The sequence below is a fragment of the Staurois parvus genome, unplaced genomic scaffold (genome assembly GCF_062004578.1).
Source record: "Staurois parvus isolate SC_StPar_1 unplaced genomic scaffold, SC_StPar_1.0 ptg003225l, whole genome shotgun sequence".
Taxonomy (NCBI): Eukaryota; Metazoa; Chordata; class Amphibia; order Anura; family Ranidae; genus Staurois; species Staurois parvus.
Genome location: NW_028321021.1, coordinates 93,549 through 113,861, shown reverse-complemented (window position 1 = coordinate 113,861; position 20,313 = coordinate 93,549). Strand labels below are relative to the sequence as shown.

At 41.4% G+C, this 20,313-nt stretch overlaps 1 protein-coding gene across 1 annotated transcript in view; it reads left to right on the top strand.

The window, feature by feature from the left end:
• The first annotated feature begins 1,381 nt into the window (after positions 1-1,381).
• Positions 1,382-20,313, top strand: part of RSL1D1 (ribosomal L1 domain containing 1) — a 72,517-nt gene continuing 53,585 nt past the window's right edge. Inside the window, exons 1-3 of the mRNA XM_089667374.1 lie at positions 1,382-1,561; positions 18,113-18,214; positions 18,306-18,399. Of these exons, the coding sequence (XP_089523500.1) occupies positions 1,431-1,561; positions 18,113-18,214; positions 18,306-18,399 (327 nt within the window). The 5' untranslated portion in view covers positions 1,382-1,430. The remainder of the gene's footprint in view (positions 1,562-18,112; positions 18,215-18,305; positions 18,400-20,313) is intronic.

The window sequence follows — 20,313 nt, the reverse complement described above, 5'->3', positions numbered from 1 at the left end:
CTTCATCCTCAGAAACTGGCACATTTAGGGCATCGCGGCGGTCGGAGATAAAGAGGGAAGGCATTGCTTTCTGACCGATCCAAGTCAAACGGGGGTAGTTTGGCATACATGGAGGAGAGGAAACCCACGAAGCTCAACGTGATTTTTGATGGATCTGAAGTGAGGCCCCCCACTCGCAGCTGGATCTGCCTATATGTGCGACCCTCAGAGTTGAGTTTCTTGGCCAACATAGGGCCTGCTTGTTAGCACTGATGTAAAATGTGTGCTTAGCCCAATGGAAGGAAGGTACACAGTAAGTAAAATTTAGAGCATCCCCTGCAATAAGCATTTACTTTCTGGGTGGATACACAGGCTTGTTTACTAAAGTGAGATGCAGATGATGCAGCCTTCCTCAGTAGAGACACTGAGATCTGCTCAGGCTGTTTCTATTTACACATGCTAGGTGCTTGGTGTAGACTCTGACCTCTCCTTTGGGTCCCACATTCATTCACTTCCTAAATCTTGCTGCCTTAACCTCCAACATTTCCAGAATTCACACCTTCCTGACTGACCCCATAAAACAACTTGGTTATGTCCTGCCCTGACTACTGCAACTTCCTCCTCACTGGTCTTCCTCTACACAGGCTATCCCCCTTGAGTCTATTATGAATGCTGATGCTAGACTTATACACCTTTACTAACTGATCTGTGACTGCTGACCCTCTCTGACAGACCCTTCATTGGCTTCTGCTAGCCCAACGTATAAAATTCAAAATACTAGCCACACCATACAAAACCATCCAGAACATTTCCCCCAGCTACTTTACCAACCTCATCTGCAGATATCACCCAAATCATCCTCACCGCTCCTCCAATGACACATTGCTCGCTAGCTTATTTCTTACCTTCTCCCATGCTCACCTCCAAGACTTTCCAGAGCCTCTCCCATCCTTGGGAACTCCCTACCCCAGCATGTCCTGTCTGCTCCTACCCTTTACACATTTAAGCGATCCTTGAACTCATTTATTCAGGGAAGCTTCGCCCACCTCCACCTAAAAACTGTAACTGAGTCAGATCATCCCCTGCAGCTATTACCTTTTCTACTACCACCCTAGATTGTAAATTCCTATGAACAGAGCCTTCTTTCCTTCTGTATTGAACTGTATTGTAATTGTACCATCCCTTTTTATATTGTAAAGCTCTGCGCAAACTGTTGGCGTTGTATAATAGTTTCTAACACAAGCTTTTTCCATTCTGGAATTGGTTTGTAAAGGATATGATGAACCAGCCATTTCTACAGAGGACAAAGGTAGTTTGTTAAAAGCGTTGCAATGCTGATTAATCACCAAAGGGGATTTTGTGTGTTATGTGGTTTTGTTGAGAGGAGAACAAAAATACAGCTAAACTTTAACAAAAATAACTCTATCTCCTAGGTCATCCCCTTAAAAATAATGAAAAAAGAATACAAATCATATGAAGCCAAACGACGTTTACTTGCCAGCTTTGACTTGTTCCTTGCTGATGCAAGAATCCGTAGACTTCTACCATCCCATATTGGTAAACATTTCTACAAGGAGAAGAGGTGAGTGTGGGTATGACACAGTTCACATGAATTTTGTTGGAAAGATTTTAAGACCTTTTGCTATAGATATCAAAATTAGGATGCTATGAAAATACAGGTAAACTTAAAAGGATCACTTTTGTGATTTATTAGAACTAAACTGTGTTAGTGCATAATGTGCAAGTTTGCATAGCAGACTTACCTGTCAGTTTGCTCTAATTTGATAGCCTTTCTGCTTTGCGTAGCATAAGTATGCTGAACTGCTAAAATAATATTGGTTGTCATGGGCTGTTCTTTGTGTTGTGTGACATACTGATGATGCATTTCCCTCGCCCCCTTTTCTTTGCTGTGTCATGATTCATACACTTGCATTCTTCCCTCCCTAACCTCAGTCCCTTGATGCATAAAATGCTTTTGTCAGGGGATGCCTGAACAATTAAGTTAATTAGCTAAATAGATCGAACAGTGCCTCGCATAGAAAAATTATTTATAAAAATAATTTAACGGAGTTCATTATTTTGAGTTATTTTGCCAAGCAGAATTCTTTTAGGAACCCAACAAGATCGATGTAAATATAGACTGAGGCTATCAAAAATAAATTAATATTTATTCTTAATTTGTCACATGCAAACACCACTGACAGTTTGATAGGTTGGCACAGATGCTATGTTTTCAATGAAGTTCGAAAAGTATTTTGTTACCGTAAATTATATAACTGAGATTGAATACAACAATGATTTTCCCCTTCTGTAGATATTCAACCAATTGGATAAAATTTGACAAATAATCTGTTTGACCAACTTGTTCCTTGAACCCTCTGCAGTCGAATTACCTGAAGTACGTCTAAAGTTTTATGCCAAGGCAAATAAAAATGGTGAAATTTTGGGGTGTTAGGAGACCTAATAGGGTAGCAGATCAACTAGCATACAATACTTGCTTACAGAAAAAATCAATAATAAATATGGAAAATATAGTTACCCTTTTAAAATGGCTTTTTGACCAGACTCTCTTAAAGTGGCAGCTAACTAATGGGTGGAATTGTTCTTCTCCAAAATGGCGTGTACGTAGGCTGGAGCTAGGTGCCCTGGCTCCAATGAGGTCTCAGATTTAGATGAGGTGGTCCTTCAGATGATGTGTGTCCTGCTGGTGAGTGTGATCATGGTCACCTTTTGATGGTCTGATGTCCCGTTTCTGTCTACCTCCCTTGCTGTTTTATCTAGTTGCAAATAATACACTCCTAAAACATGCCCAGAAGGTGTAACATCCTTTGTGCTTGATGGGTCAGTATAATCATCAACCGTGTGTTTGCATGTGTACTAACTCGCTTGGCCACCAAATGGCACCCTATTTCAGTTTTCTGGTGGAAATGGATCTGATAAAATCAGTTATAGGACAAATCTAATATTTTACTCAAGTTGGACTAGGTGATTCTATATAAAATATATAGAATGTTTTGGAGAGTCTGGTGATTTTCAAATTTGTGATCTTTACTCCTTTTAGTGTAGTAGTATTCAAATGTAAACTTCTAACTACAGAGTTGGCATGATTTCATAATCGAATGTTAATGATGTACATAAACTTCCTACAATATAGACCATTATTTAAATATGTCTGCATTTCTAAAATGATTATACATAACCATAATATGCTTAATAGATCCTTTTAAGATAATATGCTATTTTATTCTGATTATACTGTACATCTGAATTGGCAAGCATCTTAATACTTCTCTTTTAGTCTTTTCCCAAAATGTTCCAGACGTATCAAGTTTTATTTTTATACAATTTTGAAAAATATATAATTCCTTTTTTTTTTTTTTCTTCCTTGTTTTCAAGCCCCTTCCATAAAGTTTCCCATAAGCTGACTTAATGGTTAACAGTTTCTCACCCAATGTCCTTCATTTCAATGAACAATGGAGAAGATATCCTTGATGGGGAATACAAGATTTTGTTTTTCCCTCCACCTGGGCAAACATACCGGGTGTCTTCACAATACACATTGTTTCTCCCTGGTTGGTGCTATGTGAATATCAGAAAGTTCATTGTTCAAAAAATTAGATCTCTAAGCAAGCTTGCTGCCTGTCTCTGCCTGTTGGGATAATCAAACGGCAATGCAGACATTTTTCCCTGCTTACTTGGAAAATGTCTCATACAGTCCAAAAAATTACAAATGATAGAGAGAGAGATACATTTTTTTTTCTGACACTATTGCTTGTAATCTGTACAATCACAATCATTCTGGGGTTTTTTAATTTTAAACATTTTCAGGTGATACAAAAATATAAAACACACCTAGTATAGGATATGTTTCAAAGAGAAACACATACAATGCATAGCATTATATATAGACAAGAAATGGTCAGAATATGTCATACAAAGGCTGGGCACAGATCACATGTAAAAAAAAAAATGCCAGAACGCTCCAAATTGGAGTCAGGTCTAATCAGGCAGACTTGGGTCCGGGAGGATCATTAAAATTGTGCGGCACCTGGAATCATAATTGCACTTTAAACAAACCATATAAAGCATGTAACCTGCTTGAAAACACCCAAAAAATATCAAAAGGGGGGGAGAGGAAATAAAAAGGTGGGGGGGTGGGTAAAGCAGGTAAACAAAAACTGCCCAACGAACAATACCCAGCTGGGCAAAAAACAAAAACATGGGTAAGCAATGATACCAATCTGTTTGCAAGGGGGCAAATAAGTTGCTGGGAGACCTACAGGAGCGTAATCAATCATCTAGTATTTCAGAATAGTACTTCCATCCCAACCATATATCTCTAAATTTCTCCCTCCCATCTGTCCGCTTCCATACTTCTCTCTTCCAGTCAGAAAGTGTAGGACAAGTAGTTTGTTCCCAAAATCTAGGGATTTAAGATTTAGCTGCGTTCAGTAAATGGGGTGTGACACACTTTTTTTTTTTTTTATAAAGCTTCATAGGAGATGGGGTCCAGTGAAAAAGGAAGTGAAGGGGGGAACTCTATTTGTCCAAGGGTCAATTTCTTAAAATGGAACTCCACTCAAACCTATCAAAAAATAACAGTCAGCAGCTACAAAAACTGTAGCTGCTGACTTTTAAAAAAACAGCCACTGACCTGTCCCTCGGTCCCGTGGGGTGTCCCCCGCAGCTCGTTTCACTGGCCGTCCTGTATTCCAGGAGACCGGCATCTTCAGTGTGGGTACCCACTGCGAATGCGCGAGTAGAGCTGCACTTCATGAATGGTCATGTAGTCTTCTGGGACCTGTCACGTGTCCCAATCGACTACAGGGAGGGAGGACACCTTTCACTTCCGATCGCCTAGGCGATCGGACCGGAAGTGGGAGTGGGTACCTGTCAAATTCGGGTACCTGCTCCCCAAAGGTGACAATCCTTAATGGGGAGCAGGGGAGCAGTCCTTAATGCTTAACTTCCCCTTTTGGGTGGAGCTCCGCTTTAATCCAAGGAGTGATAGCATCCCAAAAGGTTTTAATCTTGGGGCAGGTCCACCAAAAGTAAAGAAATGTGCCACGTTGATCGCAGCCTCTCCAGTAGGGAGCATTGGCAGCGGGGATTAATTGAGCCAAACGGGACGGGGTTTTATACCACCGAGTAAGAAATTTGTAAGAAGACTCCTGGACACAGGAACTAATGGAAGAGAGGTATGCATCAATTTAATAATCCTCTGTGTCTGAGGAGGGGTGAATTCTAATCCAAGTTCCTTTTCCAAATCCCTTATATAATACGGAACTAATAGAGCATACATGCTCAATACAAGCTTTTACATATGAGATAATAAGCGTCAAGAGTCTGGAAGTTGCTAGCACATGGACTCATATGACGTAAGGGTGTGTCTAAGTTGTAGCTTAGGGTCCAGCCTAGTTAGTCAGTCAGTTGACGGTGCCTTCAATCTGCAAGTGGCAAGGTCCCATAAGATTGTAAGACATTGATAGGTAAAGAAGTACCCAGAGGGGCTTATTGGGCACAGAAGAAATCTTATCTGCTCCCCTGGAGTGTAAAAATCCAACCAAATCTTCTCCCGGTGGGAACCAGGGATTTCCCCCCAGGGGTGCTATTGTGGACGTCCCAGGAGCATATAAACCATTCCCATTCAGTCTATCCCAGACTGTCCATGTGTTCCAAGTCAGGGAGACATCCAGTCAGAGTCCTCTGGAAGTAGTCGGGGGATCCTAGGGGCACCCGCGAAACTTCTTCCCACCATCTATTTCTCCAACAGAACCCACAGCTTAGTTGAGATTTCATGGCACCAACTGAGGATGCGTACAAGAGCCATGGCTTTATAATATAGAGCTATATCTGGGAGACCTACCCCACCATCTAATGTCTTCTTAAGATATCATATGCCAACCTGGGGTATTTTATTGTGCCAGATAAAGGTCAGGAATGCCCTACATAGCCATTTGAAGAAGACCTGAGGCAAGGTAATGGGTATTGTATGTAAAATGTTTTTAATCCTCGGTAGGATTGTAATTTTTTTTAGATACCCTGCCAAACCAGGTCAACTGATGGACTCTCCATTGTTGCAAATCCCTTCAGTACACTAGCCAGCAGCGTGCTGTAGTTAAGGTCATAGAGGAGTTTGGGGTCCATATATGGGTCCCAGGTATGGTAAAGAGTTCGTCCGCCACACAAAGGGGAAAGACTTGCAAAGATTCAGCCAGCAGGGATTGGGGCATGGAGTGGTAGTAAAAAATAGCAATAAAAGTGAGCGCTCTTATGGTAAGCAGCTGAACACCCAAGGTAAAAAAAAACAAAAAACATATAAAATATAAAATATGTGCAGCGCTAATCAACAAAACAAAGTAAGATATGATAAACGTCTCAAATAGTATAAAACTATAAATAAGTGACAGTCTATATGGTATCGTGAGATATGACTTTAATCCAGTGGTGGTGCTCCTTGTGGTAAGGTAAGAATTACGCACTCACCAGAAGCATAAATAAATTACGCAGTGTGTATATCAACGAAGAATCCCTTCACAGGTAAAGGACGGGACTGGAATATAAGGTGGTTCTCTCTCCAGGTGGCAAAGATATGAGTCCTCGAATGTAGGTGGATCCAGCTGGCCAGAGATCCCTTTAAGGGATGGATGGGTAGAGATACCTGCTTACAGGTGCTCCCTCTCTGGATGCAGTGGACCGGATACTGGATCACAGCAAGGCTCTAAAATGATATAGCTCCTCAAGGGAGATCAGGGAGAGTGCCCATAGTGTAGTACTTTAAGCCACAATTTATTAAATCACAGCAAGGTAAAGTATACAGCAACTAGGCAATGACAGCATTATAGCCGTATTACCAGCAGCGTCAGGTAGAACAGACTGACCGTCCAGAAACTAAGATGGCCGCCAGGCCTCCACGTGGCACCAGCGGCGTGACGTCACGACTCCCTAGGCTCCTCCTATAGAAGTTCCGTCATGAGTACCGGAAAAGAAATATGGGGCTTAGACAGGTAAAAAAGATCATTGGCATATGCAAATAGTTTGTTCCATGCATCCCCGTGATATCCGGGTAACTCCACACTTTCTATAGAAAGGGCTCTAGGACCAGGAGAAATGCAAGGCAGATAGTGGGCAACCTTGCTTAGCCACATTGTGAATCTCAAATCGATCAGATAATGTACGGATAAATTGTTAACTTTGTCCCTGGCTCTACTGTCTAGGCCATGGGTGGGCAAACTTTTTGACTTGAGGGCCGCAATGGGTTCATATATTGGACCCGGGGGCCGGACCAAGAGTAGATGAATGATGTGTATGTGTCATCCATAGTAAGTATAGTAATATTCCCCCATAGTAAGCATAGTAATTCATCCCCCATATAGTAATTCATCCCCCCTATAGTAATTCATCCCCCATAGTAATTCATCCCCCCTATAGTAATTCATCCCCCATATTAAGTCCCCAAGTCCCCCCTGTGTCAATTCACTTACCTTTGCTCCGCGCGTTCCTCTCGCCGTGTTCCCGCGCCGTTCCGGTGTAGCATGGAAATCTGTCTCCTATGAGGATCTGTCCCCCTCGACGTATCTGCGCATGTGCCAGTTTCAGGCATTAGCAGCCGATCGCCGATCTCCGGCACATGCGCAGATACGTCGAGGGGGACAGATCCTCATAGGAGACAGATTTTCATGCTACATCGGTCTTCAGGGCGGACTATGAGAGGAGCCTAGCGGGAGCCTAGCTCCGCGGGCCGGATTAAAAGGTCCGCCGGGCCGTAGTTTGCCCATTGCTGGTCTAGGCTCTAAAAGTGTGCCACTGAAGGTCATGAATTTTATCCAGCAACTCTACAATCTTTTTGCCAGTCTTTTTTAATCCGAGAACCTTGAGCTATTCGCTCTCCCCTGATCACAGCTTTGTGACCCTCCCAGATCACTAGTGTGGACACATCTCCAGAGGAGTTAGTTTCAAAGCAAAATTGTAGTGAATGAGAGGCTGCTTCAAAACAGCCATGTAATCTAGGAGGTTCTCATTAGGTCTCCATACCATTTCACTTGGTAAGCAGCTGGGGGGGTGAAAAGACATCTCCAGAGAGTGATCGGAAATCATTATGGAACCGGTTATTGAAGAAACCTCATTGCTCAGATAAAATTGGTCTATAAAAAGATCGAAGCGTAAGTAGGCATCATATGTCTTTGATTAATAACTAAAGTCCTTATCTCAGAAACGCTTCACCCAACAAATGAATAGCTCTTAAAAGTTGTTTAACTTGCTTAAGCACACGGTAAGATATAGACATTTTACCAGAGGAGGTGTCCAGACCAGAATCAAAGACGATATTAAAATCGCCCCCCAGTATTACCATACCTTCCTTAACCATTTCAATACCATGCAATTTACACCTTCCTGCCCAGGCCAGTTTTCACGTTTCAGCGCTCTCACACTTTGACAATTGCGCGGTCATACAACATTGTACCCAAACTTAAATTTTATCATTTTCTTCACACAACTAGAGCTTTCTTTTGGTGGTATTTAATCACCGCTGGGGTTTTTATTTTTTGCTAAATTAACAAAAAAAGACCAAAAATTTTGAAAAAAAACACGTTTTTCTGTTTCTGTTATAAAAGTTTACAAATAAATAATTGTTATTCATAAATTTAGGCCGAGATGTATTCTGCTACATGTCTTTGGTGAAAATAACCCAAATTAGGATGTATTTTTTAGTTTGTAGGAAAGTTATAGAGTTCACAAACTATGGTATAACAGTCAGGTCCATAAATATTGGGACATCAACACAATTCTAACATTTTTGGCTCTATACACCACCACAATGGATTTGAAATGAAACGAACAAGATGTGCTTTAACTGCAGACTGTCAGCTTTAATTTGAGGGTATTTACATCCAAATCAGGTGAACGGTGTAGGAAGTACAACAGTTTGCATATGTGCCTCCCACTTATTAAGGAACCAAAAGTAATGGGACAGAATAATAATCATAAATCAAACTTTCACTTTTTAATACTTGGTTGCAAATCCTTTGCAGTCAATTACAACCTGAAGTCTGGAACGCATAGACATCACCAGACGCTGGGTTTCATCCCTGGTGATGCTCTGCCAGGCCTCTACTGCAACTGTCTTCAGTTCCTGCTTGTTCTTGGGGCATTTTCCCTTCAGTTTTGTCTTCAGCAAGTGAAATGCATGCTCAATCAGATTCAGGTCAGGTGATTGACTTGGCCATTGCATAATATTCCACTTCTTTCCCTTAAAAAACTCTTTGGTTGCTTTTGCAGTATGCTTTGGGTCATTGTCCATCTGCACTGTGAAGTGGCGTCCAATGAGTTCTGAAGCATTTGGCTGAATATGAGCAGATAATATTGGCCGAAACACTTCAGAATTCATCCTGCTGCTTTTGTCAGCAGTCACATCATCAATAAATACAAGAGAACCAGTTCCATTGGCAGCCATACATGCCCACGCCATGACACTACCACCACCATGCTTCACTGATGAGGTGGTATGCTTAGGATCATGAGCAGTTCCTTTCCTTCTCCATACTCTCTCTTCCCATCACTCTGGTACAAGTTGATCTTGGTCTCATCTGTCCATAGGATGTTGTTCCAGAACTTTGAAGGCTTTTTTAGATGTCGTTTGGCAAACTCTAATCTGGCCTTCCTGTTTTTGAGGCTCACCAATGGTTTACATCTTGTGGTGTACCTTCTGTATTCACTCTGGTGAAGTCTTCTCTTGATTATTGACTTTGACACACATACACCTACCTCCTGGAGAGTGTTCTTGATCTGGCCAACTGTTGTGAAGGGTGTTTTCTTCACCAGGGAAAGAATTCTTCGGTCATCCACCACAGTTGTTTTCCGTGGTCTTCCGGGTCTTTTGGTGTTGCTGAGCTTACCGATGCATTCCTTCTTTTTAAGAATGTTCCAAACAGTTGTTTTGGCCACGCCTAATGTTTTTGCTATCTCTCTGATGGGTTTGTTTTGTTTTTTTCAGCCTAATGATGGCTTGCTTCACTGATGGTGACAGCTCTTTGGATCTCATCTTGAGAGTTGACAGCAACAGATTCCAAATGCAAATAGCACACTTGAAATGAACTCTGGACCTTGTATCTGCTCATTGTAATTGGGATAATGAGGAAATAACACACACCTGGCCATGGAACGGCTGAGAAGCCAATTGTCCCATTACTTTTGGTCCCTTAATAAGTGGGAGGCACATATGCAAACTGTTGTAATTCCTACACCGTTCACCTGATTTGGATGTAAATACCCTCAAATTAAAGCTGACAGTCTGCAGTTAAAGCACATCTTGTTTGTTTCATTTCAAATCCATTGTGGTGGTGTATAGAGCCAAAAATGTTAGAATTGTGTCGATGTCCCAATATTTATGGACCTGACTGTAGATCTGAATATTGATCAATCCTGAAATACTGACAGCCAATCTAATTTCTTGAGGTCCAAGAATGTCAGAATAGTACAGATATCCCCAAATGACCCCTTTTTGCAGAGTAGACAGTCCGACGTACTTCATAAGAGGAATGGCGAGTTTTTTTGAAGTTGTATTTTTTTTGTCATTTTTCGAAAAATGAAAAAATGTAAATTATTTTCACAATTTTTTTTTTACATACTGTTACCAGTGCAGTACAGCGTCATCATATAACTGGCATGGCGGTGAACAGGGACACTGACTGGTGACAGTATGAAAATATATATATATATATATATATATATATATATGTGTATGTGTGTGTGTGTGTGTGTGTATATATATATATTTTTTTAATTTTTTATTACATTTTTTTAAATTATTTTAAGATTTTTTTTCATATTTTACTATGACCAAAGTAGTACAATGTTACCATAGTAACATTGTACTACTTTGGGGAAGTGATCAGTATTTTTTTTTTTTACACAATTTGCTTATAGCAAAGAATTACTATAAGCAAGCATTTACCAGAATGAAATCGATTCATTCAGTTTTTTTTTTTTTTTTTTTTGTGCTTAGCTGTGATTTGGTCACAGCTAATCACATGACATGTGCCATGAGACCTGCTGTGACCATTCACAGCTAGGCACTAGTATACAATGGATGGTATGAATGAAGCCATCCATTGTATACAACTGTCATGTGACCTGCTGTGATTGGTCACAGCAGGTCACATGGTACCAGCAACGGGAGCCGGTACTCGGATCTGTCATCGGCCGTGTCCGAGGTACACGGCCGGTGACAGATCGCGCTGCTGCGCCGCTCTGCAGTTGCGTGAACTGAGCATGTGCGGGAGCACGCCAAATGGCGTGCACCCGGAATGCAGAAGCACTTTTGCCGCCGCCAAACGGCCATTGGCCGGGTGGCAAATGGTTAAAGTCCATCAGTTTCTTAAGGGTACTGGATAGGAAGTTAACAGTGCGGTGCGTATATCATCAGAAAGGTATATTTATGACTATTAAACCTGTAAGAAAGAGAAAGCGGCCCTCCCGGATCAGTCTGCATAGCCAAGAGTGAAAAAGGGCAAGCCTTCTGAATAGCCATCGAAACACCCTGGCCTTAGCAATAGGGGGATGTACTGTGCTATACCATTGGTTAAAAGTCACAAGAGGCATGCAGGGAGTGGAGTTGGCAGTGAAGTGCGTCTCTTGCAAAAATATAATATCTGGGGACAGGTGGCTCAATTCCTGCCAAAGGCAGCCCCTCTTTTGCAGGGAACAAAGCCCCCTAACATTATAGGACAAAATGTTTAATTTGCTAGCCATTATAGTAGCATAAAAAGCGTTCCAAAACAAGCATACCACCCCGCCAGAGGAGAAAAGCTATGTGCAATGTTTAAAAGAGAAGTATGGGTTACATTTTTTTTTTTTTTTTTTACATAATCTAAATCCTGGTGAGCTGCTACTGTGAACAATTATTTTCTGCTCTCTGAAATGTACAGCCCTTCTTCTGAAATCGAAGAAAATACCTGAGTTTTCTCAATGCAGTGTCATTCCAACATTGAAGTCGGTAACCACCCCCCCTCCCCTCTAATGACTGACATCGGCTCCTGACAGTCTGCATGCTCCCAAGATGTGAGCAGCGCTTTATAGCTCTTCTCACACTCACCCTTCCATCCAGGCTGTTGAGTTTCTTCACACACAGGCAGCTTCTCTCCCCCTCTCATCAAGGTCCTTTTGAGTCTGAGTTTCACTTGCAGACATACAGCTGCTTTCTCCCTCCTCCTCCCTTCCCCCGCCCATCCAGGCTGAGCTATCCTTTCCAAACTTTTATCAGTTCTCTCTCTGCAGAGTGAAGCAGAGAAGAAGTTGAAGAACATTTATTCATTCTTTTCTTGTACAGTACAGTCTCCTGAAGTTGCATATCCCTCAGCATACTGTTATGTGCCTCTGTTTCTTGCTGACAGTGTGAAGTCATGGAAACCGAGGCACATGACAGGCAGACACATTCCAGCTTAAATTTCTGTGAGGAAAGCGCAGTCACAGCTGAGAGCTGAAGGAGGAGAGGATGAGGGGGGTGGCTCACTCCAGATGGAACTACCCATTCCAAACTTTCAAACCTGAAGAGGGCCGTTACTCAGCCCTAACCAGGGCTTGGAATGGGGATACAATAAAATTGGAGCAGCATAGGAAAGAAAAGCTGTTATGTGGTAAGGGTAGTTAATGTTATCTATTTGTACTATCCCATACGTATCCTTTAAGTAGTGTCAAACAGATAATTGTGAACCCTTTTAGTCATCTGGGTAAAAAAAAGTAAACCAGTAAATAAACCAAAAAGGAGGGGTAAACAAGGTCCACAGAAAAAGCGGACCTTCTAAAGGGTAGGCATCCTTGGGGAGAGGGGTATAACCTCCTGCTGAGCATGACATCCCCACTGCAAATTCACAGAGTATAAGTAGTCCATCAGAGGGCCGGCCTAATGTGGAGGAAATGACTAGTGACATGGAAAGAATATCACTGAGCATCCCCCAGGAAAATCTAAGAAAATATAACCATACCCAGAGCAGTAATAGCAGCAGTGTAAATGATGGCAAATACCATAACACACTGTTGTAAGAATAAGTTCAGCAATGACTAAATGCAGAGAGGGAGGAGACAAATGTAGCTCCCATGTGAACAAAATGACAACCATGACATAAGTTCAATGAAAAAAGCAGGGGACAAACAAATGGATGAAGAGACTCATGTTTGATGACAATCCTCAGGTAAAGCAGAGGATATGTATAGGACACAGCAATTGAGGAGGCTGTGGACCGAGAGATGTCAACCGGAGATGGAGGAGACACTGGACAACAAGCATCGGGCAGCACTTCTAGGAGTAGAAGCACAGTCTGTATATGGAAGGATAGAACAAGAAGGCACTTCTAAGTGCAGTATACCCAGAAGAATCTTTAATAATGACGGCTAGAAACACTTACAAACTTGTAGTTAAAACAAGCTCAATGGAAACGTCAGAGTGCAGAGGCTCAATCCACCATGCGAGAACTCGCTGTGCCAGCCAGCAGCTGCAGGGGGAGCTGAGGATCAGTTGTCCAAGATTGCCGCGGCAAGTTTCGGGATCGATGGAGCGCACGCTGTCCAGGAGACCGCAACCGGAAGTAACGTGGGTTAGGTACGGGCGTGGAAGGAGACACATTTCTGAGCATGCACAGAACTCCTTCAAGACCAATGGCAACGAGTTATAGGAGCTGAATAAATAGGAAGAAGGGGTGGGAAGGGGATGGCCTGAGGAGACGGAAGTGCACACCCCCTGAAGACCAAACAATGGAGGCCAAGGGAGAAACAAACTATTAAAAGATGGAGAGGAGTACAACAAATAAAAGATGTATAAAATATATGAATTATAAAAGATGGAAAATAAAAACAATGATTAAAAGAAAAACCGGGGGGACAGCATAAAACTGCTAGGGGGAAAAGAATGTTACAAAAAATGTGAAAAGTGTGCGGGGCGTGGAGGGAAAAAAAGAGGGGGGGGGGAGTAGTGGGGGGAGTCCGCAAGCAGGTTGTCGCAGGGCAGCATTAAGGGTATCCCAGTAGGCTAAATAACAAGTATTATATAAGATGCATGAGATTACATTTTATTCAATATACAGACTGAACTGGGAAAATGAATAAATATATCAATAACAAACAGATGACTAGACATATGAATGAGTAAACAGGTGAATAACTCGCTGGTTATTTGCACCATTATAAAAGTCATGGTGTACAACAATAAAGTAGTCTTAAAAAAAAGGGGGGGGGGTTGTATCTGGAGAAAATGATGCGAGAATAACAGAAACAAGTCGCAATCTGGAGGGGTATAGAACCAGGAAAAAGGGGGGGGGGTATAATTCTATAGAATAGTGTGAATCTCAAGGTCCTCGTTCAGTCCTCCAGGTGATAATAAGTCCAGACTATAAATCCAATGTTTCCCTGCACCATAAACGCTGGAATCTCTCAGCTCTGGGGAGGTCGGTGGACATGGCCTCAATGACCCAAACTTTTAGTCCCATGGTTGATTTACCGTGCTGTTCAAGAAAATGTCGGGGGACGCTATGTTGTCAATACCGTCTTCAATGATGCGCCGATACTCCCCAAAGCGTTTACGCTGGAAGTTTTCATAGAGGATCGTTGAGCAATTAAATCCGCAGAATCCCAGGTGACATCAAGCTGTAAAGCAGCTCCGGTATCCAGAGGAGGGATATCCTTTCCAGGCTGTACATCCATTCCACCTTAAAGGGGACTTCTGGCTGATTTAATCTTACATTACACACTGCGTATTTAAAATGTGCATCTGGTGAGTGTGCATTTTTAGCACATTTCTGCACTTCACCGAACACAGGATTCTATTTCATGAGCACAAGATTTACTTTGCATTATTTAAGGACAATATCACACTTACAATGGACGTTTTAGTGATTTATTTATTCATTTGATTAACTCAAATGGATTTATTTATATGATCATTTTATACGTTATTCATTGCACATTGCTATATTACTCCAGCTTATACGCACTTGGTACTTTATATATCCTATATATATTTTCATCATTTGCATTATCATTGAGTTTTCAGCGCTGCACTTTCTTATCACATATGCTATTGAAGGTTATAGGTTCCTTTTTGGTGCATTTTGCTGCTGTATGATTTTAAGTGCTCGCTGATCTTTTTTACACAGGTTTTATTCATTCCTTTGCATAACCAGATTAACTGTGCGACAGGCAGCCATAGCTTACTTGGCTTGATATTTCATTGAGAGGAACATGCTATTTCGCATTGTTAAGCAGTAGGGGCCCTAATTTGGCCAAGTTTTGAATGCTTAACTGAGTTAATTTGATGAACCCCACTTAACATTTTTTTTAAAGCGTGAAATGTTTTAAAAGTAATACTCCCCATTTCTTAGAAGATTAAAGCCTAGAGATGCCATGTACTGTATAACTGTTATGCCATTTGGACACTTGGGGGAAAAAAAATAAAACAGGACTACAGGCCCAACCCCTATATAACCTCTCCCACTCCCAGCTAGCCTCTTTTTTTTTTTGGTGGTGAATGTGCTCTCTCTACCAAGAGAAACTTACTTTTGTGCAGAAGTTTGTTGCTCTCAAGATTCTTCTATCAAGATCTCTGTTTGCACTGCAGCCATTGCTGCTCCTTTCTGCAGCTTTCAAATTGGAAGGATCCTTAGCTGAGCCTTGGATGACTCTACATGTAATGGTGCTCGATAAGCGTTCGATATTGCATGGGCTATCACCTTGGAGCATGGTTCTTCCTATTGAGTTGCATGCACTGTGCTAGATAGGTTTAAGACAGTAGTGTGCCAGCAGCGGAGTCCTTTCCCTAAAAACCCCTTTGGAGGTATGTCCATTGTGAACATTAACCTATGACGTCCTCCCACTCTAACCGTGCGTGCTTCGGGAGCGCGGCGATTGGTGGTACGCTGTGTCCCTCGAACACAGCGGATCACTGATCACTGGAAAGATCTGAAGATGTTGGCTCGGTCATATGATCAGCTGTGTCCAATTACAGCTGATCGCATGTAAATAGGGAAATGCCGGTTATCTGCATTTCTCTCCTCACGAGCTGTCACGCTGACAGCTCAAGAGGAGAGGAGAGCCAGTAATCGGCATTCCTCAAAGGGGACATGTACACTGATCATCAGGGCACTGATGATCAGTGTGGCCTGATGATCAGTGTAGCTCCAGCAGTGTCAGTGCCTCATCAATGCCACATATCAGTGCCTACCAGTGCACATCAATGCCACATATCAGTGCCCATCTGAGCTGCCTTTCAGTGCCACCTATCAATGCCAGTCAGTGCCGCCTAACAGTGCCACCTATCAGTGCTGCCTGTCAATGCCCATCAGTGCCACCTACTACTGCCCACCTCATCAGTGCAGCCTATCATTGCCCATCACTGCAGCCTCATTAGCGCACATCAGTGAAGGAGAAAAATCACTTATTTACAAAATTTTATATCAAAAACTAAGAAAATACTTTTTTTTTTTCAAAATTTTCAGTTTTTGGTTTGTTCAGCAAAAAATAAAAAACCCAGAGGTGATTAAATACAACCAAAAGAAAGCTCTATCTGTCTCAAAAAAATAATAAAAATGTCATATGGGTACAGTGTTGCATGACCACGCAATTGTCATTCAAAGTGCGACAGCACTGAAAACTGGCCTGGGCAGGAAGGGGGTACAAGTTCCCTGTAGGCAAGTGGTTAAAGCCAGAATGGGACTGGTCCTGGACATCTTGCCCAGAGTATGAAGACATTGCTGTGGTAACGTTACCAGGCTTGCATCCTTCTCTCTTTGAGTGCTGATTCTTGCAATTTTCTCCAGTCAACTATGCCTGTGTGGCCTACGTTTCAGTGACTCCCCTGCACAAGTGCACACCATTATCCTGGTCTTAAGGCTTGCACAATACAGCACTGTGATCCTTGGACACTTTCCTGGATTCAGAAGCACCAAGGTGTTGCGTACACCTTGGGGACGTTGTGCTCCTTACATCATGGCAGATCACAAGTGCTGGAACAAGGGGTCAGATGGCCTTGCTAGCTCACTCGGCTCATGGCTGTGGAGTGGGATTGATGGGGCCTGTGGAGAGAGACAGCTTAGTGCATTTTGCAGCCTTTGGGATTACACCTACTGTATATGTATCACTTGTTGCTTACTGTCAACATTCACATAGCGTAACTTAAAAAAAAAAATCAGAACTGAAGCTTACTTTTTTTTTTTTTTTTAGATGTTCTATTCCAAACCCTCCAGCAAGGCAAATAATCCTAGGTAGTTCTATTTGTTTGAGAGGGCTGGGCAGCAATGTTTTTCCATAAATTAACCTTGTCTGTACCGTGCTTGCAGATTTTCAGTTGTAACGAGATTTGAAAACTGTATTAGCAAAGGGTTAAGAATGTAGAGGTAGGGCTTTTTGCATTGCACATTAACAAGGACAGACCTAGGAAAGGCTCACTAACATTGTTCAAAAAACCTTGCAGCCAGCTATGACACCTCCTCCTGGAAAAACATCTAAAAGTTAATCGTGTGTTCCAGGACCCAGTGGACAAGAGGGCCTATTCTCCGTTGGGACCCCATCATGGCCGCTTTGGTTTGCTGCATAGCAGTCTGCCAGATCTAAACTCTCTGGACTAAACGCATGGCCCAAGACCCTAGCTTCATGCTAAAGCAATCCCTCCTTTCAGCACCCCTTGGAGCTTTCCACCTGTGTCCTTGCGCAACTGTGAATGGCTTGGCATGTTCTTTTAGCCAGATTTTCAAGCATGGGACTCCATCAGAACACAAAGGATTCTTTGGCTCAATTGGTAATTGGCAGAACTCCTATGCAAGAAATGCCTCGAGCAGCTACCCTTTAAGGGATGCTTTTTTGGTCCCTCTTTGAACTAGTATATCAGGTAATCGTGGGATAAGGGTGCTCTGCTCTCCAGAAAAAGAAGGCTCGCACTCCTGCAGGTAGACATTTTGCTTCTAAGTAACGGAAAAATTCTGCATTGATTTTATTGATTTGCAGGTGACTATAGCACAGGGTGAAAGCTGTTCTTGTAGTTATTTGAGTTTAGCCCCGTTTTTGTTACTCTGTTTTCTGCAGATTTTTTTCTTTGTAAAATACAGTATTTTAAATTAAACTAATTGTCTTCTATAATGTCTTTCTGCAGAGAGCCTCAGTCTGTGAATTTGAAGGCTAAGCAGTTGGCTTCTGAACTCAACCGGTTCATCCAGGGAACACAACTTCATATCACCAACAGAGGGTGCTGCTAGTGAGTGATTTACAAGCAGTATTTAAAATTAAGCCAGATTGTTTGATGTGTTTATACAAATTTTTATGTTGTCGTGTTTGGTACTTTTCAGCGCCATACGTATGGGTCACACAGGAATGGAAGTGGAAGATATTGTTGAAAACACTCTAGCTGTAGCCAAAGTACTAGATGAGAAGCTGCCAATGGTACCCCATATGCTTATTTATTTACTTTACATTTTTTGTATTTTACTTCCATGGTACAGAGTATTTGGCAGTACAGAGACATTCCAAATACAAATTATATACAAATGAGAAAGGCTATTCATCAACTCCTAATATTTTTTTTAAAGCAAATGATTATTCCTGTGAATGAGAAAATAGAAAAGAAACCCATGCTTGGTAGTGCTAATATGGAAGCATAGACCTATCAAAAAATAGAATGTATAAAAATAGGACTCGAATATTAACATTGAGTAACTGATGAATGCAATTGCCACACTTATATAACCATGCGTTAAAAAATTAAAGTGAAGCGCTCAAATCTATCCCACTGTCCCTTAATCAAAAATCTATATATTCCAATGTCAATCTGTGACAGATATGTGCAAACCAAATATTATGCAAAATAAATAGGTGCCGCAAATTATATATTTCACATACATAGAAATTTATAATAAAAAACACTTTAACAAGTATTTAAGTGGCGCATAATCAATATTCTCTGCAAAAAAACAGTAAAGTGTATAAAAGTGAATAAAAATATTCCACAAAAAAAAATAATATATATAATTAAAATAATTGTGTATAGTACAAAAAAAATCCAAATAATATCAATAAGTCCATCCAAAAAAAGATCACCACGTGAAAGAATCTTGTGCAAAAACAAGTGAATATATGTGTGGAGTGCCCCCCTCTGAGGTGTGCACTCACCTGCAAGTGTTGCCTCCCACTCTCATGGCTGGCAAACCAGGTTTTAACAGACGATGTTCAAGAGATAAATCAGACCACTATGGTATTTCAATCTCCTTCTCTCTTGGAAAAACCAGAATCCCAAGACAGGTACTCCTTGAACTCCAATATTCAAACTTAGGAAGTAAAGATCAAGGACTCCTTTCTCCTAAACACTCCATACTCAAATGACCATGTAAGAGAAAGAAACGAGAGAGCCCCAATGGTGCAGTACCAACTAAAAGTCTCTTTATTGCCACAATAGGCTGCCACTTCCAAGATATAAATGAGTAAAATGCCCAAAGTTGTTTAGCTTAAATCAGCTTAGAGTGAAGAAAGCCAAGTCGGTGCTCTCATCACTGCCGGCCCTCGATCGCAGAAGCCCCCATGTCACTTCCGGTTGCCGAACAGCCACGCCCGGACGTGTTTCGTCACATCCAACCTAATCATATTTATTCACTTGTTTTTGTACAAGATTCTTTCATGTGATCTTTTTTTGAACTGACTTATTGATATTATTTGGACTTTTTTTGGGGGGGGGCTATACATAATTATTTTAATTATATATTTATTAATTTTTTTTTTGTGGAATATTTTTATTCACTTTACTGTTTTTTTTTATATTGATTATGCGCCACTTGAATACTTGTTAACCACTTGCCCTCCAGAAGATTTACCCCCCTTAATGACAAGACCTCTTTTTGCTACTCAGTGCTGCACTAATTCAACTGCTAATTGTGCGGTCATGCAACGCTGTACCCAAATTAAATTTACGTCTTTTTTTTTTTTCCCACAAACTGAGCTTTCTTTTGGTGGTATTTGATCGCCTGCACGTTTTTATTCTTTGCACTATAAAAAAGGACCGGCAATTTTGAGGGGAAAAAAAAAACAATATTTTGGACTTTTTGCTATAAAACATGTCCAGTAGAAAAATGTAAAAATCAAATTTCGGCATAAATTTAGGCCTAAATGTATTCTGCGACATGTCTTTGCTAAAAAAAAATCCCAGTACGTGTAAATTTTAAGCAGAAGTATAGCGTTTACAAATGGCGGTGTATACAGGAATTTTTAATTTTTTTTTAATACTAATAATGGCGGCGATCAGCAACTTATGGCGGGACTGTGGTGGAATTCTGACACTGGGGGGGGAACTGACTTGGGGTCACTGAC